The following is a 25,693-nucleotide window of genomic DNA, read 5'->3' on the forward strand; positions in this document are numbered from 1 at the left end:
GTCTCTTTCAATTCACTACTAACAGGAGGTCAATGTTAAATTTCCACTTGAATGGAACACCAATGCTGTGTGTTTTATTGTATTAGTTTTGTTATAAAGTGTGATTTCCATTTAATTAAGGTATATCAATTACTTTTTAGTCAGCGCCTTGGAGTTGTGCAAATAATGGCCTATTTTAAATCCACTGTTGATCAGTAGGGAAAGAAAGTTCATCAATTTAGTGAGGCTTTTTTCAGGTCAATGACATGGTTGATTCAAGTTCAAAAATTCAAAATGGATGATAGCACATTTCTACTTCCTGTATAGAGTGAATTGAACGCAAGAATGAACCCAACCCTTCATTATATTTACAAGAGCTAACAATACACAAAAGTACAGTATGTAGCCATATCAATATTCAAGTGCAACGTTGTTTGGCACAGTTTCAGATATTAAGTGTTCACTCACTTCAAGGTTGGTCGTAAACACAAACTACCACAACAGGTCTAGTCACCTGCGTACGACAGTGTTTATTTCACAAAGAACTGAAGATAAGTAAAGGGTAGTGCTGGGCCATAGAAGGATAATGATATTCATCTTGATATACTTTTTTTTTGATGATGGAATTAAACCGCCTTTGTATTTGCTCTGCATATCCATCTGGGAACTCTTGTTTGGAGATCTTTTGGGAAGGGGCAAAGATACTGGTTGCTGATTGGATGAACCATCTGTCTATCACCACCTATGTTGGTGATAGAAGGGCCAAATCAACCAATCAGATCAACGAAGCATATGACGTAAGAGAAGAGAAGGACTACTTTCTAATTCTGATAAAACTTGCTCGATAGCTGCGCTCATCTAATCCATGGTAGCCGCCATGTTGCTTAAACTGAATAGTCTCTTCTCGTTGCGTCACACTTAAACCTGCCTTAAAACCAATGCTGATTGGTTCGTTTGCAAATGGCTCCAAATTGTCTCTGTCGCAGGTTACCAGACTGATCTGCGAGTAAAATACAATGGAGCTGGCAAGATCAGGATGGTCTCACGAGGCTATGAGCAGTGACCTCCGGGGCTGAAAAATAAAGCTTACACCGAAGTGCCAGAAACTGCATTTCCTCAAATGGCCACTTGAGGCTGGCTCCAAAAGCAGGTCAGAAAATGCAACCCTGTCTCCTAAAAAATTATGTTACCAAACAATGAATGTTTTGAAGGAAAATTCTCCAGAGACCGGTGCACATTGTGCTGTTTTACCCACGTGGAGTTTTGTGAATACTAGTAGTAATTGACAAAGCGGTTTTGTAACATTTTTAGGAGACAGGGTGGTGGAAATGGGTGTGGCATTTCAGCCGTTGCTTGCTCCATTTAGTAATATAGTTAGTTTCTTTTTAAATGCCTTTTTTTCTACCTGTATACATTAGAACGACATGGCATATGTTTGATATCTTCTGAAATTGAGTATATCGTGATAAATATCATTGTTATTGTTATTTTTCATTGTGATAATATTTCAAACATATCATCAATATAGGCTTATCAAGTCTCCCCCTCTGCACTGTACAGCGCAGTCTACCAAGACACATCTTTTCTAGAGGGATTGCATGCACGGAGCTGGTCTAGACAAAGGAAACCGTCAAACATGTCGCCCTGTCCTTGCAGATTCACAGTATTCAGAGATGATGTCAAAGGGTTAATAAGTGATTGACAGTGTAGGTCTAGTTTTCATTTTGTCTGTGGTTTTCATCAGATTCGGTCAAACGGACCTCCGCTGCCCTTGAGCTTGTGCCCTGTTTACTATATCCTGGTACATCTTGGACCTGAGGAATCGTGGGTAGGAGTCTTTCTCCATGAGGCTGTAGACTTTAGCTTGGATTTCGTTGAGGCTGGTTGGGGATGGATCCTCCAAACTCTGCTTGGTCTTTTCTCTGGTGCGGTAGTCAATGTTTACCTGCCAGGATAAGAAGAGCAAATATTCATTTTTTTATTATCATAGTCACACATGGCAACATTTGTTCTGCTTGCTCTACACCAGGAATTCCCTACACCAGTGATTCCCTACAACATAATCAACCTTCTACCCTAATAATTTAATAGTGTCTTAAACCTAATTAGCAAGTTTATACAGGTAGCTAAACGTAATAAATAAATGGTAGAAACAAATAACTTACAGTCAGGACTTAACAGTTCAAATGATTAGCTCAAAATACTGGATTCAAAGGTTTTACTATTTCCCTAAAAGTACTGGATAAATGGTAGAAACAAATAGCTTACAGTGAGCACTAAAAGTATTGGATAAATGGTTTAAATAATTAGCTAAAGTAATAGTTGTAAACATTCAGTCTCACCCCAAGAACTAGTAGTACGATTATTGACCAAACCAACCTTAATACTAAAAGGCCAATTGTATGAAAAAAAGGAACATTCACTTTTATATGATTAATGGTTTTACACATTTGAAATATACATGGGAATCAATGAAGGGGTACATGTGTTCACCAAACAGGAATCTAGGGGTATCTGAGACTAAAAAGGTTGGTAACTTACATCACATAACTATGATCCTTCAAACTTTAACCCGAACAGCGGCAGATCAGAAAACATTTGGTTCATTTGGGAATGACCTATTTTGTGGTTTAATCCACGTGAGCCGATCAATGACCATATGGGTCAAATGTTTCACAATTCCTGATCAGTGCTAGCACGTTTTTGATAAACTGTGTCACTGTTCGAGGTAAAAATATATCACCTGTGTCTCCAATTACAAAAATGTAGTTTCAAACCTTGATCTGAACTTGGTCTCTATTATGATCCATATACAAAAATATACAAAAAAAAAACACTTTTCTCAAGCATCATTATGTAAAGGGACCACATTAATATGAGTCGCACACCTCTCTTGGTGCCTGAATATCAATGAACTCCTGAAAGATCTTGTTTGCTTTTGACACGAGCTTGGTTGAGCTTTTGATTTTCTTGTACTCCTCGCAGGCCATCCAAAACTCAATATTCTCGTCACTGAACTCCGTCTTGAGAAATGTCCGGAAGGCAGCAAGACCATCTGGAAGGGAAAAATGAATCAGACGGTAAGGGGAGGAGGTAAAAACAACAAAACCACTTCAAAAACATGATTGATATTGCAGTGTAGCACCTATTTCTGGGAAGCAGGATGCTGGATGTTTTTTTTATTCCGCAACATAGCGTAGCTTGATAATGTGATAATACTCTTCACCCTGTGTTGATATTTTTCCAGTGCGTACACACTTTTGTCCCCAGAAGCGGGAAATGGCTCTTACGATTAGAACACAAACAAATCGGAACGAAATACTCCCACAAAGGGTTATTTTTTTGCTTTCTTCATCAGTCAAGATAAGTGATCAATTCATGTGCTCCCCACGGATGATAACACAGGAAAGGCATGTTTTTGTGTGGGCTAGTGTCACGATGACATGTTATTCTCACCCTTCTCATTTCTGCTGTTTACCTAATGAAGCTGGGCAGAGCTGAGGGGATCGTCCATCTGTGCATATTCAACATTACTCACATAGACACACACACACACACACACACACATATATTCCTGCACACACAACAACGGGCAGGTTTAAATGAGCACAGGCCTACACACAAACAAACACAATGGGCTGCTGTTTGAAGAAGTCCCGAGACAACCGTGGCAACACAAATGGAAAGCCGACATCACAGGCAACAGGGAACTTCACAGTGTCCCCTCTTGTCTACTCGAGCGTTTTGGAAAGCACATGGAAATTATTTTTTCCTCAGCAACACACTCTTTTTCTCTAGCGCTGCATCAGAATTTAGATGGAAGGCAATGACAGGTAACAGGTAAAATGTTCAGAAGTGTTCTGTAAAACTGGACTTGCACCCAAAATTCATGCTATTTTTTAAAGAATTTAGCGTCAAATATTTAGTGCAGGTGTAGTCACAAATGTAAGTTGTGAAAAAATGACTGAAAATAGGAGTTGTGATTTCATAGGCAGCAACAAAAGAGGATTCTCAAATACTTTTTTTTAGGGAAATGTATTTTGTCCTGGAATCCGTTATCCTTATCACAAATATGTTCAAATCAAAGTACACAGTCAAAAAGCCTGTCCTCATTCTGTTTTTACATATATATTCAAAAGTGAAGGCACTTTAATGTGTACCTTACGTAATCTACTTATTCATTACTGTACGGAGCAAAGGAGGAAATCAGGTGATGTAAACAAAAGGCAGACAGACTAAAAACACTGCATAGGAAGAGTGAAATTAATCTAAGCAGAAACCCAAGTTGAGAAGCAAGATAACTTAATAAAATGACAGGAGTCCAGAGACTCTGGTAAATACACTGGAACAATTAGGAGCAGCTGAGAGTAATCAGCTGGGGCTGACACTATCACTGAAGACTCATGTGGCACACTGGGACCAGCAAAGATATCACTAAAAACAACAACATTGTTGCTAAGTTTAAAATCACTCCTGCTATGCTTAGTCCTTGAGATGCTGATATTTTGGTTTTATTGTTTGGATAACACTCAGATAAAGAACAAAAAAAGCTCTGGTAGAAAGCACATCACTGCTGCTTGTCAACTGCACACAATGTTCTTGTACTAACAAGACAGCCAACAGTGTGCACAGGTCAGGTCCCCAGCACATAATCTGCTTTACACACTGAAAAATGACAGTAGAATGCAGTCAGGTCTAATTGCAATACACTATCCCTCCTTTCAAATGAAATTAAGGCCTAGGTGAATGCAACATCCTATCAAGGGAACATTGTGTTCCTATTGCTTTGTCATTACTTATGTAATGTGTGTGTGTGTGTGTGTGTGTGTGTGTTTTCATGTACATGTTGTAGTTCACCTCTCTAATGCTTGGTCAATTGAAACAGGATACGCAGGTGTATCACGCTCTCTGAGCCTGGGGTGGGCTCTACTCTTGGCTCTGTGACAAACTTTATGTTTTCCACGGGGGACATTAGCGCTCCATTAGTTATGTGTCAAACAAAGATGTTATGTCACAACCTTGATCGAAACAAAACAGATAACGTTAATCGGGGTGAAATGTGTTTACAGCTTTGTGTCTGTCCAAGCTGTGTCTGTTTAATAGGATCACTATCTTATCGCTTTGACCTGTGTGAAAAGTGGTGCATCCTGGTTTTGCAAGCTCAGACCAAAGCTTTGAAATGTTACCGCATATAGAGAACGCAACCGGGGGTTTTCTGCATAAGGGCATAGGGTGGGAAAATGACCGACACACCAGGATTCACGAAAAAACTACAGGAAACACACAAAGTTTTCGTTTTGGCAGTCAGGAACGAGTTGTGTTGAGAACAACTCATCCCACAAGAATAAACATAATCAAGAATCCAATATCCATTAAAAGTAATTTTGTATTAAAAGACAACTGGGACCCAAGGACTTTGCAGACACATCTCCCACATCTGTGACAATGATTGACTCATTTCCACTAAAGAAAAATTAAAAAGACTGGAAAAATGGTATCAATAGACAAATGATTCAAATCCTGAAAAGAATCCTGCCGACTTTTCTTTTTGATGAATCTGTTCAGCAGAAAATTAATTTTGACAATTAATTTATCGTTTAAGATCATTTTAATTAATAATTTGATTAATTTGATTTTGATTAATTTGATGAGGCAAAGACACCAAACATCCACTGGTACCAGCTGCTCTAATTTGAACATACCTCTGTTTTATATGAATATAAATTCATTTTTTGAGTTTTGGACTGTTGGTCAGACAACGCAAAACATCTCAAGATGTAACACTGAGCTCTGGGAAATCGTACGGGGCATTTTCCTCTATTTTCTGACATTTAATAGTCAATTAATATATTAAATAATTAATTATGGCTGGAGGAGTTTCCATCTTTCAACAGTCCCCCGTCATCTCTACAGTGTCTTCAAAGTGGAAATTTTTAGTCTATATTTTTAATACTGTTCCCTTCAACTACCCAAGTTTAGTGTATGGTTTCATGTTTTTTCTGAGAACACATCTTTTCTAAACAAAACATTTGCTTGGAGTCTTTTTCTGCTATGGCTTTTGTGCTTTATTGGCATGTTACCACCAACCACCACTGATCATGCATGCAGGCACTTCGGGTTTGCATTAACGCCCTTTGCGTTCCACTGTAAGCTGAATAGTGTCAACTATGCACACCATGATTTTATTTCCCAGTTATCAGAAGCAAACTGGCTTGGATCCACTTTGTCTAATCCCACATCTGTAGAGTAATTAAATCTATAAACACCACATACATTTACATATTGTTCTTTGTTTCGAGAGATAGTTTAAGGATTAGAACACGCTGATTCATGTGCAGCTTTTCATTTTCCAAACAGATGCTTGGACGCTAATGTTTCTTCATCGCTGTCAGAACAGAACAAAGACCAGGCAAACTTATATTTAGTCATCCTACATTAGGTGAGCAATCTTCATTGGATAATTGGTTGAACACGATTGGTTGGTGAGCTCACAAGTGGGAGTTGCCATTGGCAATGTTAAAATGCCACACCCCATGCACCACAATCACTTCAGGAACCAAAGGACACCAATTTATCATGAAGTTACAAATACGAGATGTACAAAAAACAAGAAGTACCAGAACCGCATCCATTACATGTGACAGATTTGACAATACGTGACAAATTCAGTTCTTCATTTGAGCCAAAAGGTAAAAAATGTGTTAAGAGTATAATTCCAATGTGCCTCTCTAAGTTTCTCAGCACCTTTCAGTGAAATAGTGTACTGTATCTGGATATGCTTCCCCTTAGTTTCTGCTTGTGGCACCTGTTGAGCCATGGCTTCCATCACTGCTAATTTAAACCAGACATTAATTTAATTGAATTTACTTCAGGCTATTGGAGTTTCATCATTAATCAGACCAGATACCATTAAAAGAGAAACACATCTGAGTCTCCTTGTTTTAGAATAAATCGTTTTCTTTACGGGTATACTAATCCAAAAGCACAGGAGGAATTTGAGAACAAAGGTTGCACATTATTTTTCTACCATTCTGACGCTCAGTAAAACACATCTTGCATCAAGCATCTTGATAGGCAAAAAGTAGTTTTCACACCAGGCAAATGAGGATTTGAGTCACAGAAGCATGGGTGGTGGTTAGCACTGTCGCCTCACAGCGAGAGGGTTCCTGGTGCGAATCCCGGCTGGGGCCCTTCTGTGTGGAGTTTGCATGTTCTTCCCGTGTCTGCGTGGGTTTTCTCCGAGTTCTCCGGTTTCCTCCCACAGTCCAAAGACATGCACGTGTTAATTGATGAGTCTAAATTGCCCGTAGGTGTGAATGGTTATCTGTCTCTGTTTGTCTCTACGTGCCCTGTGATAGACTGGTGTCCCGACTCATGCCCGATGTCAGCTGGGATCGGCTCCAGCCCCCCCGCGACCCCGATAGGGACAAGCGGTTGAAGATGGATGGATGGATGGATGAAGCATGTGTGCTGAGTGTTTCTGTTGATTTAAGAAAGTACGCTCTAAATCCACTTGTGTTTTCTTTCATCTGCCAGCTCAGTGAATGTATTTTTACTGATTCCACGTCACAAAGCTTGTTAGCAGTTTGAAAATAAACAAATGCCCTGGATGTGCAGACGGATGTGTGTGAGTGAGTCTGTGACAGTGTGGGTTTAGTCCACGGGGAAGGTCATAGACAAGTGTGTGACTCATTATGTGTTAAGGAGTCCTCTAGGAGACCACTACATTAAAGTGTTTTTCACTTCTTGATGCAGTATGTGTTGCTGGGACTGTTGAAAAAAAAATTGAAAATGTCCACTTACATTTGTGAGAGAGGAGATAATCAAACGATTCTGACCATCGAACAACCTCATCTGTTGATATCCTGATGGAGGAAAGACAAAGGAAACTGCCTGAGTAATATGCAAACCAACCACTGTGCATTTTTAACACAAGATGATACTGTATATTTTATTGAAGGGCAACCGAATTCGATGTATGATTTATCCTCTGTTCACATCAGTTCTTCCACTCAATGCTTTAAAGTCATTGTAATATCTGGTTCCATTCACAGTATGATGACCAGGGGAAGGAGAGGAGAGAGAAGAAGAACAAATGACGTATTTTTGGACATTTTAAGGTTCTTTTATAAACATACGCAACGCAAAACATGATGCAATACCACAATCTTAGAGATTAAGGGATAACCTAAACAAAATTGCACCCCTCCACCTTTGCGGAACATTAGGGTTTTTACGAAACACATTGAAACCCGAGCCTCTATATAAAGTGTATGATGTGTTTTTGTGTTTGAGCGCCTTGCTGGGGTACGTTACATAGAAATGGTTGCCCTGATGGAGGACAAAACACATTTTCTTAAAAGTACTTTAATTTACCAATGTTATGCATAGTATGAAAGAGAAATATAGTATATAGAAATATTTGCAAATCAAGGCATTAGTAAGCCCAATGCCTGACATGATTCGGACATATGGTCGTGCTTAATATTATGAATGGGCAGCAATTTAATCCCACTGGGAAAAATATTTCACAATTGGCATACAGTATATTTACAATGGCCTGTGAAAGTGAAATTCCTGTGTAAAATCATCCCAGACACAAGTTTGTGTGTGGTTGTGTGTGTGTGTGTGTGTTGACAGTTAACGGTTTAAAAAAAAATGAGACGACTGGCAGAGAGAGGGAGTGTGTGTGTGTGTGTGTGTGTGTGTGTGTGTGTGTGTGTGGCAGGGAGAGTGTGTGTGTGTGCAGCTTAATTCATTTGTAATATTTATAACACTACTACCTTTATTTTTGATACAATACAGCAAGATAGTGTCAGACACTCGGTTATAAAAAAGAAGAAGAAAACAAATCTCTGACAGGCAGAGACGCAACACGAGTCCCATTCTACCAAGCAGCACGTCTGCTTTTAATAAGTGAGTACAAACCGAAGTAAAAACAAACCTGAAACTGAAGAAACTTAAAAGATAAAGGAGTGAGTGACTGTGTGAGTGAGCGGCTGTGTGTGTGTGTGTGTAGCGGAAGTGGTGCTGTGACAAGCCTATCACAGAAGGAAGACACAGTCCTAGTCCAGAGCTAATGAGGATTTTCATTCAATCTGAGCACGGATATTGATGTGTATTACTCGTATTATACTCGTACTCTGCAAAAGTGCTTTATCCATATCGGATACTTGTTTCAGCCAGCTCATCTCTAGTAAGGACTCTTATCGTGCTACTGCAGAGGTTTGGTGTTATCATGAGCAGTATTAGTGGTTTAAGAAAGACGTTTTAATTCCATGACTGTGCTTCCCCGAGCTAATCAGTGTTTTAGCCGCATTCAGATGTTAGCGACTGTTAGCGACTGTCCGGGATTTCTCCGTTAATAGTTGTTACACCAAAAAAAATTGTCTCAATGGCTTATTTGATGAGTGTATTTGCCTATTAGGAGTGCTACGCATTACATATAATATCTGAAACTAGACTGCAGTTGACAGCATCTTAAAGAGTTTGAACATTTCGAAAGTCATTTCATAACATATTCAAACTTTAAGGGTCAAATGTGGCATCTAGAGGGTTATTTAACACAACAGAAGCCTGGGTTCTTTTGTTTTGGTAGACTCACTTCAGACACCTGGCAGTGGTTTCATGGACAGGAGGCAGGAACTCGGAGAAGTCGTTGTAGGAGTCAGATTTGTTGGACAGGCAGCCTAGTCTGGTCTTCATGGTGCTGATTCTGCTGAAAAAATAACACAGAATACTTGATGTTTCTTCAGGCTTTATTTCTCCGCATACAACTAAAACTCTTAGACAAAGATAGCATACCTTCCATGTATGCAGTGTATGCAGATTAACATCATGGGTATGTTTGTTGCTACACAAACTTGTAGTGTTGTGAACAATTAATTGTAGGTTCTTAAAACCAAGAAGCATTTCAAAATATACAGATGTGGAAAGTGCAACAATACAGAGCCGGGACCATCAGAGAGAAGCTGTTGTATCGTGTGGAGCTGCAAAAATGTGAACCAAAAGCACAAATTGCAACTATATTCAGTCATTTTTCTTGGAAATTTGGTTAATTATAATTCTAATTATAGTGCTTGTAATTTTACAACTTTTAAATGCATTTAAACTGTAAGTTCTGCTCTTTGCAGATGATGTGGTTCTCTTAGCTTCATTAGAACACAACATCCAACATGTACTTGGGTGGTTGGGATGAGAGTCAGCACCTCCAAGTCTGAAGTCATGGTTCTCTGCCGGGAAATGGTGGATTGCTCCCTGCAGGTGAGTTACTGACCCTGGCCAAGGAGTTCAAGTATCTCAGGATCTTGTGTACGAGTGAGGGTAAAATGGAAGGGGGCCTGTTGAGATAGTTTTGGCATCTCATCGGGATGCCTCCCAGGTGCCTCCCGTTCAAGGTTTTCCAGATGCCACTAACTGGAGAGATTATATATCTCATCTGGCCTGGGAACACTTCAGGGTCCCCCTCTCAGCTTAGCCTGCTGTCCATGTGACCCAGCACCAGACGAGTGGAAATGAATGGATGGATGGAAGCTCAGTACCGTCAATAACATTGCCGTCATATTTTAACTGTTGCTAAGGTGGCTTATCATACAGTTTGTTTTAGCTTCATGCAGTTGGGCTGCACCTTTAGATATTTTGCCTATGTATAAGTTCTTAAATGTTGTTGGGAGACCTAATAAATAAAACAATTATAAGAAATAAGATGGAGGGAGATAAGGCTGACTGGCTGGACAGAACTGGACTGGATGTAGACAACAGGTGCAACTCCATATGCAAAAGGTTGATTCAGCATGGCTCTGCCTCATTCAGGAGGGAGTTTCAAACAAATTCCCATCCTGATAAGGTTTCATGTTTGAGTGTAGTTTGCATTGTTTAATAAAACCTCCTACTTAACAATTCATGAATGCGACTGAGTTCTACAGAGGCTGAGTGATGGAGGCAGTCACTCATAATCTCACCTACATGATCCAGCTAGTATTAACTCACAATATTCTTTGAGGATACTTTACTATCAAGCTATTTATTATCCCACAAACAGCAAGATTGATCAAACAGAATGACTAATGAAAATAAGAGTCGGGTTCATCTTTGTTGGCTATGGTAAGGAGACAATTGCATTTTTGTTGATTTAAGATGGCCATTCCATTTCTCATATAGCCCCATCTCTCATCACAGTCTGCCCCATCTTATTTGTACACTGCTGCTGTCACGTAATGTTTGTCAATGTTCTCCCTCCGGGACACATGGGTCACTCCAGATGGGGCACGGTCGAAAAGATGCTACATCAAAGGCCAAATATTTGTGTAAAAGATGTGTATTTCTTTGGAAACATTAATGGAAACCATTGGATGGACAAGCAGACCAAGGCAGAGGAAATCAAGGACCACACAACAAATGAATAAATTAATAAACTTAGCTCACTTTGTAGCATATTTGTATTTAGATTGTACATTTACATGATGATCTTTTACACACACACACACACACACACACACACACACACACGCACACACACAATATATTTATTTATTCATTCAGTCAATCTCATTCCGATCAAGATCTCTTTTGAGCGACCGTTCAGCAGAGTGGAAGAAAAACAAACATAGCTAGCCAAAACAAAGACAAATACATACAACAAACATAAGAACATGATAGATAAGGAGAATATGCATACAGACAACGGGTAACTGGAGTTAAACAGTCCTGAGTTATGTTTTCAGCGGCTCCAAAATATAAGAAGAGAAGTGATGTACTGAGGCAGCTTTTGTCAGAGATTATTAAAAACAAAATGACAGAATGTCGTTCTCTGGTTGTACACAGTGATGAAGATGATATTTATCTCCTTGATTGAAATGCAAGGCGCAATAAACAACTGCATAAGGTAGTTTTAAGGTCGAGTGACAGCATGATAATTAAGTGGTAAATGGACTTGTAATACTCTGACTACTCAAGGCACTTTAACAGTGTTTGTCACATTCACCCATTCAATCTAATCTAACCATTCACACAGCATTTACACACCCATGCGCAGCACAAGGAGTAATTTGGGGTTCAGTGTCTTGCCCAAGGACACTTGACATATGGACCTGGGGAGCTGGGGATTGAACCGCCAATCTCTCGAATGGAGGACAACCCACTCCTTCACTGAGCCACAGTCGCCCAATAGTGTATTTCCATAGTCAATCCCAAACATGATGGTTAACTGTACAATTATTCTCCTGTCATCAAGGCACACACATACCTCATTCCAATATAAGAAACCCATTGTTATGTTATGTTAGAATTATCGACTGGGTGATGACAAGCTCAACTAGAACAATGTCTATCTGTTCTTTTCACGCATCCATCCTTTCATTCATAGTTTGTCCAGTCACCTTAATTATTCCTGTCTCAGAGATGGTATCAGTGCAGTAGAGCTGGAACAGTGGATTGTTTTGATTCTTGGACCTTGAATTGGGAACATTGCATGAAATGTACTGTTTATTAGCCACCCGAAAGCCATTTACTGGAATTAATGAGACTTCATCCTCCGCATGAATTCAAGACCCTTTGCAATTCCACCTTGTGTTCTCTATCTACTATATATAATACCTCAAATAACCTAAACCTCTATATTGTGTGTGTGCGTGTGTGCGTGTGTGTGTGCGTTAAAGACACTTTGTTTTGGTTGGACTAATATATCAGGTTTCTGATATTGCTTTTAAATAAAAGGCCTGCTTTCATCCACTGTGAGTACTAGAGAGGTAAATATATGAGTGTTTTCTTGGAGAACATTTAAATCAAGCAAACAAACACATCAGTGACAGCTGCTACACTCTTGAGCAGACATGTGTCTCAAGAATGATGCAAGTCAACTCACTTACATCTAGTCTTCAAAAGAAAAGACAAGGTAAGTACTCTGGTAATTTTAGCCTCCAATTTATCAAACATGTAAGACGATAAACTGAATTTGTATTATAATTATCGATAATCAGTTAAATATGTTATCAAACAAATATAAAGCTTTTTTATTACTTTATTTCTGAATTTCTTCTCAATTGAAATGCAAACATTTTATTCTGGCTTTATAAGTGATGTCAATGGTTATCAGGAAACGTTGAACATTTGGAATATTTTACATTTCATATTTAAAATTAAACATAAAATGAAAACAGACAAGTAATTTGAATCATCATGTCTCAAATGAGGTCACAAGTCTTTAACTTCTGTGTTGAGTCTCAGTTTCATCTGTAAAGTAAAGCTGCAAGTCAACAAAACAGCAAGCCGGCAATATGGAGTTTTTGCCGAACCTGTATTTAGACAAATCGCGGCATACTGCCGGCCTGATTTAGTGCCCAAATGTGCCGGCTCGGACCCCACAAAAAAACTAGGTGGCTTGATTTCCATGTAAATAGAGTTTTGAGGCATGCTGGAACATCTGATCACAGACACGAGCAGCAGCAAGTCATCACACACATGTTCACGTCACGTCAGGAGAAAACAGAAACAAGTGATCAGCAAATGTTGTGGAAATGGATTCTTCAATAAAGATCAACAACCAGGATCAGCTTTGTCTCCGTGGTTTATTTTGCCAAAGCATTTTCCTCTGCAGACAAAAATACGTTCACCCCTGCGTCCTCACAAAACCTAGAGTCGAGCAGGAATGACACCGAGCCAAATTGTGCCCAGTCTTTTAGGGGAAGAGACAGAACGCGCTAAGCCCAGTTATTTGCGTTATCCATTAAGAAGGTGAGACAGAGGAGACACTGAACTGCGTCTGACCTGACAAAACTATGATTGTGAATTACAAATATCCCAAATTCCCACAACACAAATTAAAGAACTTGAGAAAAAGTTCAATGGGGTCAGTGACCAAAATAACTGGACCGCGACTGTGTGCCTTACTTCAAGTCGAGACCGGCTTTTGGGAAAAGAGGAATATTACGCCTCGATTTCACAAAGACAGGATGTCAAATTGATGCCTTTGCCCGGCCGCCAATAGAACAGCTTTCCTGGATAAAAACACCTTATGACTTAAGTCGACTCAAGTGCAAGTCACCATCTCCCAAGTGTCTACTCTCCAGGGAGCATTTGTTTTGGTCCGAGTGGGGAGTTAATGGTTAACACTGTCAGAAACTTTTCTTTCTTTTCTTTCTGAAGAAATAAAAACATTTTTGCAGCTGGTTTTCAGAAGCACTGTAGATATGAAGCTGTCTGCCCCAGATACAAGCATGTTATGCATCAGGCGTTATATATAAAACAGACGCACTGGAAAGGTAGTTTGCGTGTCATCCGTGTGAGTCACAATCTCAAGGTGTACTTCATTTGTTAATGCATAGTTATTTTCAGAGAGGAGAGAAAATATGAGCTGAGATATTTCTGGTGTAGCAGACTATAGATGAGACATTTATAGTTCACCAGCAAAGGTTACGTTTTACGTGGGATTTCCCAAAATAGTTGCGGGAGGTTATTAAAGAATGCTATTAGAATGGTTTTCTCACACAATGACGGCAGGAATGCCAACTCCCTCGACTAATACAGACATACAACGTCTCATTATTTTAAAAAGCATTAGGTGTTTCGATTTCCGCACCACAACATTTTGACTTCATTTCATTGTTTCCTTGTTTGTTTGTTTGTTTATTGATTTTACTTACAGATCCTTTAAAATCAGTGCTTTAGACATTTTCCAGTGCCGTTCAATAACTTGACTGCAATATAATGTGCGTATCTAATTTTCCGTTTGATCGGTGTTATTCAATCCCCGCCTATTTGAATCTTTTAGCTTTTAGCTTAAGACGTGTCTTTTTATGTTTCTCCGTGTTTTTTTGCTTTCAAATCGTCCCTTAATGCCTTTTTATGCCCAATTCAAATCATTTCTACTTGCCTTACTGCTTGTCTAACCATGCCCTTGTTAATGTTTACATCTTAGTTAAATCAAATGCCACCACTGAGTTATGCTTTTAATGTTTCTCTTCCTTCAAAACCTTTTCATGGATTTGATAATTAGATACAGAGACATAATAAGTCAAAATATGATTTTTCGATTGTATATGTATCAACACATTGTGGAACTGCTTTGTAGTGCTTTGTTTTTCACTCTACATCATCATGTGACATGAAAAACATGAAAATTCGAATAGCTTTCCAACATTATTATGGAAAGTCTTCAACAATTCATTATGGTCGTATTTGCATGTGTCAGCATGTGCCTTTTTCAGCAGAGGTCATTGAGTGAAGTTGATGAGGAGAGATGTGGACATATTGATGGGTCTGTTTGGTGTGTGCCAAACTGTCAATAATATGACAGACCTCTCCCTCCTACTGTTAATCCCTCTCTCCTCGTCTCTCTTGACTGTATCTCTCTGACTGTTGTGAGCGGCGCTCTTTAGCCTGCTGTATGGTGCAGACACGTGCTGCTGCTGAGCTATTTATAAAAATCCCTGACAAATCCATGTAGTCAGGAGGAAGCAGAGCATGTTCTATTCAGCCATGCAGCAAGGCCAGCTCCTGGAGGAAGGAGACTAAAAACAGCAACAGCGCTCTAACGTTTCAGCTATTCACATTTATGCCTTTTAAATTTAAAAGTACAAGCAATGTCCGCTAGACCTCCAGTGTTTGAGATGCCTGTTGGGGGTTGGTGGGTTATGAAGAAAACATCTAAATCATGGAAGTTGTGTCTGTGTCTTTGTGTATGAACATCTTCTTTGATGTTACCTAACTTGGTGCAATGCAGGTTTTAAGATTTTCCTTCCACATTTCTGGGTGCTTCACAAGACAGTTCTATAGCTATTAAGTGACCTGCTGAAAAGTGATTATGAAAAAGGGTTTGTATAATATTGAGTAGATTAAATTTAACTGCACAGAGAAAATTCCAATTAAGACGCTATACTTCTGCTTAAATATCGCAGCAAATGTCAATAGGTGGACAGCAATGATTCACAGATGTGTACTCTACAATCCTATACAGAGAATGATCAGGTATGCATGAGTGCTCAACATCTCTGCACTGACGTTAGCATTGACGTTAAAGACCACGTGCGTCTCATTTCATCCCTCAAGCTGAAAGAAGAACATCTTCAGGACAGGTCACATCCCTGCTCTCATTCCTGCTGAGTGCAAGTAAAAATAGCAACTTGTCAAGCGGCATTCTTGGACTCTTAGTTGAGCCCAACTATAGCAGATCACGTTTTTGTGTTAAATCTGGGACGATCTCCTAAAATACATCATGCTGTTTTTTTATATAGCACTGTATTCTGTTTACATGGTGCTCATAACATCCTTTTTTACATGTTTGTGTAATTATTCTGATTGGTTATTTACATTTTGCATTCTATTATTTCTGAATAGCAGGCTGGCCGATAAATTTCCCCTAGTGGGACAGTAAAGAACCTTGACATCAGAGGGGTATTAAAGTGAAATTCCTGCTTAAAATCATCCCAGGGTCCTTTTCAGCAAATAAGCCCCCGAAACATTTTTTTTGTGTAACAACTATTAACTGAGAAATCCCGGACATTTGCTAAGAGTCGCTAACAGCTGAATGCGGCTAACACTGATAAGCTCGGGGCAGCACGGTGAAGGCATTAAAACATCTTTTTAAACCACTAATACTGCTCAAACCTCTGCAGTTGCATGAGAAGATTCCCTACTACACATAAAACAAAGCACCAATGGGCTCCTTCCTTTTGGAGTGACTTTGGTAATGGACTAGAATGGACTTTACTATGAGAGGAGCTGGTACAGGGGCCACTAGGTAAGTCTTCCAAAACATTCTTATAATAAACTCTGGGTTCATTAAGTACATTTTTGGCGCTTCGGTTAATGTGTAAGGACACTTCTCATGCTACTGCAGAGGTTTGGTGTTATTTTGAGCAGCATTAGTGGTTAAAAAAGACATTTTAATGCCTTCACCGTGCTGCCCCGAGCTAATCAGTGTAATCCGCATTCAGCTGTTAGCGACTGTTAGCAATAGTATAGTTGTTACATGAAAACTCCGTTCATAGTTGTTACACAAAAGAAAAACATCTCGATAGCTTATTTGATTTGAGTGTATTTGCTGAAATAAGACCCTGGGATGATTTTACGCAAGAATTTCACTTTAATCTTCCCATTTAACTCAAATCATTTTAAAAAATGTCAAAGTATTCCTTTGTTTAATGTCTAATATGTCCAATCAGTCCAGCACAATATCAATGGGTCTGTCCTACTTTCTCATATCCTCCCTTATTAGTAGCTGTCTCTCACATATCCATGTATTAACATTTATTCACAAACTTGTTCATTAATTTGTCAGTCACTGTTCACTCAGCCTCTCTGCCCCCTCTCCGCTTTTTCACACATAAAACAGGATCAGTTGCTTGTCTTATCTCTGCAGAACCACTGAGCTGTGTGTTTTGCTTCTGTGACACTGTGTGGCCTTGTTATGCTGTTCTTCAGGAACAGCATAACAGTTCTTCAGGGCTAATCAGAGGCGAAAAAGGTGAAATGTATCATTACACATATTATATTTTCCCCAGTAAGTCTGTGAGTAGGTCAGTGATACAGTAGGCCTAAATAAAAGTAAGGCTTTCAAGTTATAGGTTGAATTTTGAGCTACATAAATCATGTATCCATTCAATTGTCATTTTGCAATACTTTTTCAAATACTAGGTGCATTTCCATCAACTATTTTGGAGCAAATAAACCAGGCTGCAGCATTGTTTGGTCAGAAATGGGAGTTTTAGGCTATGCTACATGTAATCCATCAGTAAACAGAGTAAAAGAAGAGGAGGTTGCTACCCAGAAAGTCACAATCTAACCCATCTACCAGAGAGAAATGGAGAGAGGTCTTCAGAAATGTCTTTCAATTGGGCAAGTTTTTATTGTTCGTAAATGTCAGCTAGCATTGGCCATGTGTTCTGCTGCCCAGAGATGAAGAAATGGGAATACACGGGAAGATGCCAACAGTGGAAACAGCTGATTATTCATGTCAGTTAATTATTTGGCAAAGTCGTTTCCATATCCGATTTAGCGCATCCATTCTTTTTCAACAAAGACAAAAACCACCTCAAGCAAGTGAACAAAACGTTTTTGCACATCTGTAGGAGTTTTGTCACATTTGACCTTTTTCATACAGATTTTCTAATGGGATACTTCAAAATGTGCATAAAAATACAGTTTGTTTATTGAGATAGTAAGAGAAAAGCATTGGCTCTGAGGTTAATGCTGAGCAAGCAACAGACGGGGAAGTTTAAATCTGCAAAGTACTGGCCGTCTCTCAAATGTTGGCGTAATCAGTCTCATTAATCATCTGGTCTTCACTGTCTCTTCCTTTCAGGACACAGTTTTAGCTCATTACAAGCTGATCAAGATACAGTCATTGTGACTCAGAAGACAAGTTGTCAGTCTTGGCAAGTCTAGGCATGTCCCTTTCCTCTCTGCAGCCAAGCTGTAAGATTGGGGACTTGACTCACTGTGGTTTTGTAATTGTGTGTTTGCAAGTGTGTATTTGTGTGAACACTGCCCTGAGAGCGGAAGCCAGACTGCCCGCAGAAGTATGTGTCAGCCCATCTGATGTGCTGCCCATCTGATGTGCTGCCACTATAACAAACAACAGAAGATGGACTCATTTGGGGTTTATTTCTGTCCTTCTGGACATTTGTTGAGCTTGGCGGTGCTCAGGTAGGTTTCAGGCCACAATACATTCTGCCTTGAGTAATTGCTAGCTGCTACTCTGATCCAGAAATAACTGCTATAAACACCATATCTTCTCACTGGCTTGACTCCTGGGGCCTGTTTCACAAAGCAGGTTTAGTGAAAACTCTGAGTATGTTAACCCTGAAATGAGGGAAACTCTGAGTTTTCCGTTTCACAAAGGGAGGTAACTCAAACCAGAGACAGAGGGGTAACTCTAGCCTGTTTCACAAAGGGAGGTAACTTAAACTCTCGGTCAGTTACCATGGTAACATGCTCTCTGAAACTAACCTGGTCGGGACCAGGTTTTTCTCAGAAAACCTTGAGTTTCTCTCTGTCTCCGCCCTCTTTCAGCCACACACGGTGTTTCATTTCCTCATTCATTCAGTCAGCGGGCGAGTTTTGGCGAAGTATAGTTCTGCTATAGTTCCGTCTGTTTTTTCAGAAAATCACTGCAAATATCAGTCATTAGAAGTTATATTAGGTGGCGACTATTTCACTACCATGGCGTGTCCTTCTGATAACAATCCCGTGGATGAAGCTGCAGCATTACTGCGCAGATAGTTAAATATTCGTCGGGAGATGATTATCAGACTATTGATTATAGATGTTCTTGCATTTCCAGGCAATTCTCTGTTTGAGCGGTACCGTTTCATATCACAGCAGATATTCTGTGTTGCGCTGCGGTTTTTTGCAAACGGGAGTTTTTGTATACAACGTATAAAAGTCATTCAGTAGGCCTACAATAGAAGTTATATTAGGTGGTGAATATTTACACTACCATGGCATGTCATTTTGATAACGATCCCGTGAATGAAGGTGACGCATTTCGCAAAGAGAATTAAATATTGGTCGGGAGATGATTATCAGACCGCGCATAGACGTCCTTAATATACTGCAGCCATAATTACAAAATGAATGAAATGGATCTTTTGAGCAAGTTGAATGTATTTGACTCAGCGTTTCTAAATATAATTCCAGCTTTTCTTGCAATTCATAGGTTCAAAAGTGTGTGCTTTTAGTTGGGTTACCGGTATATAAACTACTCCTATAGGTGGAAACAACAGCCTTCTGATCCAGAATATCGCCCATAATGCGAGGGGGCTGAATACGGCATAACACCGTTTCATGTCACAGTCCATCTCACCCCTCCTTACATTTCCAACATTAACAACCAGACATGCTTTCATATCACAGCAGATATTGTGTGTTGCGCTGCGTTTTTTTTTGCAAATGGGAGTTTTTTATACAACATTGATATGTTGTATAAAAAACAGCCACTTACGGTAATATTTACTTTACGATGTAAAACCTGCTCAAAATGAGGCGTCACCATGAGACTGTGCTGAGGTTTTACCTGTTTGAAAAATGTTTTTATGTTTCATCTTAAGCTGCGCTTCTCCCCCGTGGGGTTGCACTTAAATGAAATAAATTAATAGGCTCCCACTCAAGCAGTTCCCCCTGTGATATTACTGTGATTGCAACTGGACTACATTTAAACTTATGCACTGACCCGAGCCGCAATGTCCTCCAGCACCGTCTCCCTCTCTTTTGCTGCTGCAGCGGTGTAAACCTGCTCAAACTCACCGTATGAGCGCATTAATATTTCCATTTCCAGTTGTAGCGTAGCCCTTCGCTTCCCCGTTGCCATGGTGACTCCTCGAATCAGGGCTCCATTGATGCTGTCTTTTTTTACTTGTGGTGCACGCGCTTAACTCCAGGTCAAACTACTCTGAGTTGATAAAACTAACGCAAATCTGCTGTTCTGGAACCGAAAACTCAGAGTTTCCTATCTCAGAGTAGATCAACTCAGAGTTCCGGGTTAGACTCAGAGTTTTTTGAACCTGCTTTGTGGAACAGGCCCCTGGTGCCCATGTGTTATTGTTGTCTTGATGGAAACACATACAAGGGCAAAACCTGATAGCGAATCATGGACTGTGAAAAATAATGGACGAAGCTATTGTGATGGCACCCATTGGTTTATGGACTACCATTTTGAAGCCAGGAGATTGGCATTTGGCCATCACCATAGTGGTATTTTGGAGCCAGAAGTATTTGGAAAAGTGGGTGGAGCCAAGGGAGGCTAGTGATGTTTCAGTGATGCTGCACTAAGCTGAATGCTAAACGGGGAAACTTTCATCGACTTTCATTTGGCAGACACAAATCCTCAGGTGAACTTTTACTGTCAGGTGAGTGAGGATCTCTTGGCACTGTAATCAGCAGTTTCCCTTAGTTACCTAATGCTAGCGCTAGCTACCTAGCTTGTTTAGCAATGTGCAACAACCAAACACTTTTAGGCGAACAAAACATTTCAATCAACTCAAGAGGGTCAAGGTCCTATAGCACTAACACTGACTACACCCAAAGGCAAGTTCATGACTACTGTAATGTACACAGTGTCATTACCAAACCTCTATTGTGACTGTGTAGCCCTAAAGAATGCCCTGCTTTATCATCTATTCTACTCTAAATGGGACCATTGTTTACAAACTGAACATGCTGTGTTGTATAAGACTTGAAACTAGCACTTAAGACCATTAACTCATTAGGACATTGAAGGGAAAGTGAAAAGTAGGCTTTTTTTGTTTACAAACAGACTTCTCTTTGGAGCCAATGGAGTCGCCTCCTGCTGGACATTAGAAATAATGCAGGTTTAAGACACAGCATTGGCCTGGAAACTACATCTATTGTTTTTTACAGTCTTTATAGGGAATACTGGTAAGAGGGAAAACACTATAGGTATACTTTTTATAGGTAGAAGATTAGTTTGAATGTATTGAATATGTGTATTTTCTCTGCTTCTAAGGACACTGCTGTTTTTCAGGAAGCGGTGTCCTGTTGTGTCAAGGCCAGCTCAGATAATGCTTCTGGGAATACACAGTGTAAAGTAAAAAATGGGTTTCCCACACGTAAACTGATGTTTACAAATAAAAGTGCAGGTAATCTATTCATTTTTGCAGTCTACACAATCATTCATTTAATAATAATATAAAAAATGTGGTGCATTTTATCAATCTTTACATTTACATTAGAGGCATCATTTTTTCTTTGTTTTGATTTCTCTTGTGAAGCACTTTCTCAAATCTGTTGACAACAGCTTCAAACTGAATCATTGATGATCTTTTTGATATTTAATATTAATGATATGACTCATAGGTACATGTGATGAATTAATGAAAGGTGTCATATATAGCCACACCTGTGAGTAATGTTCACACGTGCAGCTTTGTTTGTGAACCTGAAAACAATTAGAAACCAATGTGACTTAATTTTGATCAAACTGATATATATTCATGGGTTGTTAATAAGTTATTTAATTCATATGAAGAGTTAATGTGGGAAGTATTGCGTTACAAGAAGACTGTATATTTAATTTGAATATCAAATCTGCATGGTACAAAGGATAAATAAAAAAACTACATTATATGCCTCATGTTGTAGTTAAAGGACTTCACATCCCATAATGCTCTGGGAGCTGAAAAAAGGAAGTTATGTTTAGTATTGACTGGTTTTTGTTATATTTAAAATAAGTATGCTTTAAAAAACAAAACAAAAGTAATGAGCTCTTGTTATGTCTGAGTACACAGCCTGCAGGTGTTTGTAGTATTATGTCCACATCCAATAACAATGTCCATGAAGGGGCCAAAATATTTGAAAACAATAGGCTACATAATTTAAACTTTGGATATGTTCTATGCATTATGCTTCATTGAACTGTGTAGTCCCTCAACTCCTGTGATGACACCTGGGCACATAACTAATTTCAACAGTCTGATAGGTCAGCCTGAGATAAACCTGCAGAGGCTTTTCAGCACAAGACACCCTGATACTATTTTCATCTATTTTCTACTCTGAGAGGTACACTCATGTACGCTTAGAATAATGCCTGGTCCTGGCGTGCAGGCCCTCTATCTATTTATTTTGTATCAAATTAATCTGTGTCGGATTCACAAGCTTCAACAGCTTATAATTTAATCTCCAGGAGAATAGAACACATGCACTTTGCAAGCCTTACAAGGACATGGCCCTTTATATGTCTCTGCAGCTAGTTGGCAACCAAAAAAAAAGATTGCCCATCTGCTCTACAAGTATCACTATGATTATAATTGTATCCTCTTTACACTGAGGTACACACTGTTCATTTGGATTAATGCTACTCTCCTGCCTGCAGGTGTTCTGCTGTTGACGATATTTCTGCTTGAGTCCTACACTGACCATGATGCTATGTTTTAGCTCAGCGTCGTAATTCACCTAATGTGAATCAGACTTATTCACCTATTTATTTTTTACTGTGATTAGAAAAACATGCTTTTCTGAGATCTGAGATATAGCTTTCACTATTTAATCTGAAATGTTATGAGCGGCTGTACTAGATTATGTAAATAATTGTTAGAACATGCAAACGAAATGGACTAGAAATAGGCAATACACTAACATAATCTTCATATCTGATCAGCACTGCCTAGTTGGACAGTTTGGTCGTAGTTCATGAGCAGTTATTGACACTGCGTCAGAGACTCTACTCTACTGTCCTGATATAGCATGCCTCTTGGAATCTCTGTATTAAAAAAACAACAACAACCTGTTTTGTATATTTGCCTCAGACAAATGTCAAAACTGACATTGCTTGAAGCTCTAAACACCCTCAATCAGTTTTGAGGAAAAGGGAGTGCGTCCCAATTTTTGGCCGAGCGTTTGTCTCAGAGCGATGTCGGATTACGCTCATGTAAATCTTCTTGTCAGTGGCCGGACAGGACTATAAAAGCACATGCGTGCCATGGGTGTTCGGGATGATATGGGCGCACCACTGACTTGCATTAGTTTGTGCAGAAAATGTCACTTGTGCACACGTATAGGCTGGAGAAGAAATATACATGCAGATGTTTGAGTGGCAGTGGATTAGCAAACCCAACCAGTCACCTCACCATCATGTGGTGATGTGATGAGATGCGGCTGCGATACAGTTTTTAATCTAAGCATGCATATTTGTCACTGGTGTCAAAGGTGCTACATATACTGTATAATATAATAACATAGTTATGATATAATATACTTTGCTGGCTTTGTTCCTTTCAGCTTTAACTGCTCAGTGCTTCAGACTGAGCACATGTGTCCTAGGGCCTACTCACACTATCCATTCATTGCGTGCCTGAGCACGAATCGCGGCTAAAGTCTAGTTTGTTTGACCAGCGTGAGCACAAATGTCCATGCCTAGGCATCAAATAATGTTTGACCCTTTTAGTAAAAGTCCTGATCAATGACAAACCAGCTCTGATCCCAACTCTCACATACTGCCGTTTTGTCAGGACCCTTTGGCATCACTGTTCAATTCCCTGGGTAGGGCATGAAGCACCATGACCGCACTGGGTAGCCCTGCACATCATCAACATGTTGTTTACATTGTGAGCTGTGGATAGGGTTTAGGAAACGAAAGCACTTGGTAAGGGTTAGGAAAAGGTTATGAGTCAGGTTAAAATAAGGGTGTTTGTATCGTAACTACACGGGACACACGGGACATGACAGCAGCCTCCTGGGTGAAAGTCCAGTGTTTGTTTGACTAATCCACCACCCCAACCTGCCTCCATACACAGAGTTTGGTGCTCTTAATCCTGGAGCACTTGCTCTGAGTGTCTTATATCACCAGGGACTGGTTAACAGTTGAAAGCCCGGTGCATTTGCCAAATGCAGAGGGCTGTGAAAAAAAGGCAGTATTTGACCTCCTGGGAATGACAACAGGCTCCAATGACATACAATGGTAGGCTAAGTAGCAGTAGAAGGGGTTCAAAAGTGAAGCATATAAATATCATGGAAAAGTTTGGATACATCTACTCTCTATGAAAAGATATCTGCGCATGAATGCAGAATCTGTAACTGAACAAGATTTTGGTATCTGTATCATTATGGTTTCTGTTTGTAGTCCAAGCAGTATTGACCAGGTTTGAACATGCATTGGCTCCAGGCAGGTAAACAGTCACTGTGGAGGGCAAAAGAGGCGGAAAGGCCAAAATGCAATCTCTGAACCCATCGGTTATCGTCTGATTTAGCCAAACTATCTTACGGATCTCCACCGGCTGCACTGCATCCCCCGAAACATTGGCTGTTAACAGGTTCTGAGATTGGCATGCACTTTGACTTGAGGTGGCTCTTGTGTGGGCTTCAAAGCCCTATTTCATCTTTGAATGCTCTGATGATGAGTGACATTTACTGCACTGAAAAGCCCTCCAAGCTTTCAGCCTCAAGGCAGGAAGGTGGGAGGGTGTGAACTGATTTCCAATAGTGCTCACATGGTACTGAAAACATGCATGCGTGAATAAGCAACCACTTGGGTAGAAATTTGTAGATGCACAGTGTCCATAAACACCCATAAATTAAGCTGGTTAATAGGAGAACACTTCTGTATGCAGCTTTTATGCTCTCCCGCAATAGTTTGATTACTGTTTATGTTTATATATATGAGCCACATAGATGTCAAATCACTTCATCAGCAGTGTTTCACTGATGTAACAATAAGCCTCCATTCAACATACTCACATACTAATCAGCCCTGTGAGCCATTCAGAAAGACAAAGACCTACATAATACCTAGACCTCTGTGTCCATAGCAGAATTACATAACACTGTCATCCAATAAATTGATATGGTTCCTTTACCTTGAGTCTGCTGTGCGCGAGAGACGCTGGACTCTTTCTCCCCTTCTTATTTATGACTGCCTAGCCCCAACGTGTGTTTTGGCAGAATGCAGCCTCCGTCTAGCCAGTGCTGGTGTGTAATTGTATAAATCTGTACAGCTCGGAACCGAAGATATCTAGTGTTTCTGATGCCAGCGAGTGGGAGCTACACGCGGCATGCTCATTGGTGTGAAATTGTGGGGGGAGAGAGCAGCTGAGACGGAGGGAGAGGCAGAGGGGGTGGAATCAGAGAGTGATGGAGGGGGAAGAGAGCTTTGTTTGCACAGGGAAATCTCCAAGGACAACCCAAGCACATCTGTGAAGAGGAGCAGCGCATTTCAGTGATGTTGTGGTTGAAGAGATGGAAATGTGTAGCTCAGGAGTGGAGCTGG

General features: G+C 39.9%; 1 protein-coding gene across 1 annotated transcript; it reads right to left on the reverse strand.

Moving 5' to 3' along the window:
* Window positions 1–1,729: 1,729 nt before the first annotated feature.
* Window positions 1,730–25,349, reverse strand: LOC310966562 (regulator of G-protein signaling 8-like; the record flags this gene model as incomplete). Its single annotated transcript, XM_083940325.1, has 5 exons — window positions 25,284–25,349; window positions 9,584–9,694; window positions 7,783–7,844; window positions 2,868–3,034; window positions 1,730–1,924 (listed from the first exon to the last, which is right to left on the reverse strand). Exons 2-5 carry the CDS (start codon window positions 9,682–9,684, stop codon window positions 1,730–1,732), a joined length of 525 nt encoding a protein of 174 aa, XP_083796451.1. The 5' UTR covers window positions 9,685–9,694; window positions 25,284–25,349.
* Between the last annotated feature and the right edge of the window lie 344 nt (window positions 25,350–25,693).

This window comes from Echiichthys vipera (genome assembly GCF_963691815.1).
Source record: "Echiichthys vipera genome assembly, chromosome: 3".
NCBI lineage: Eukaryota > Metazoa > Chordata > Actinopteri > Perciformes > Trachinidae > Echiichthys > Echiichthys vipera.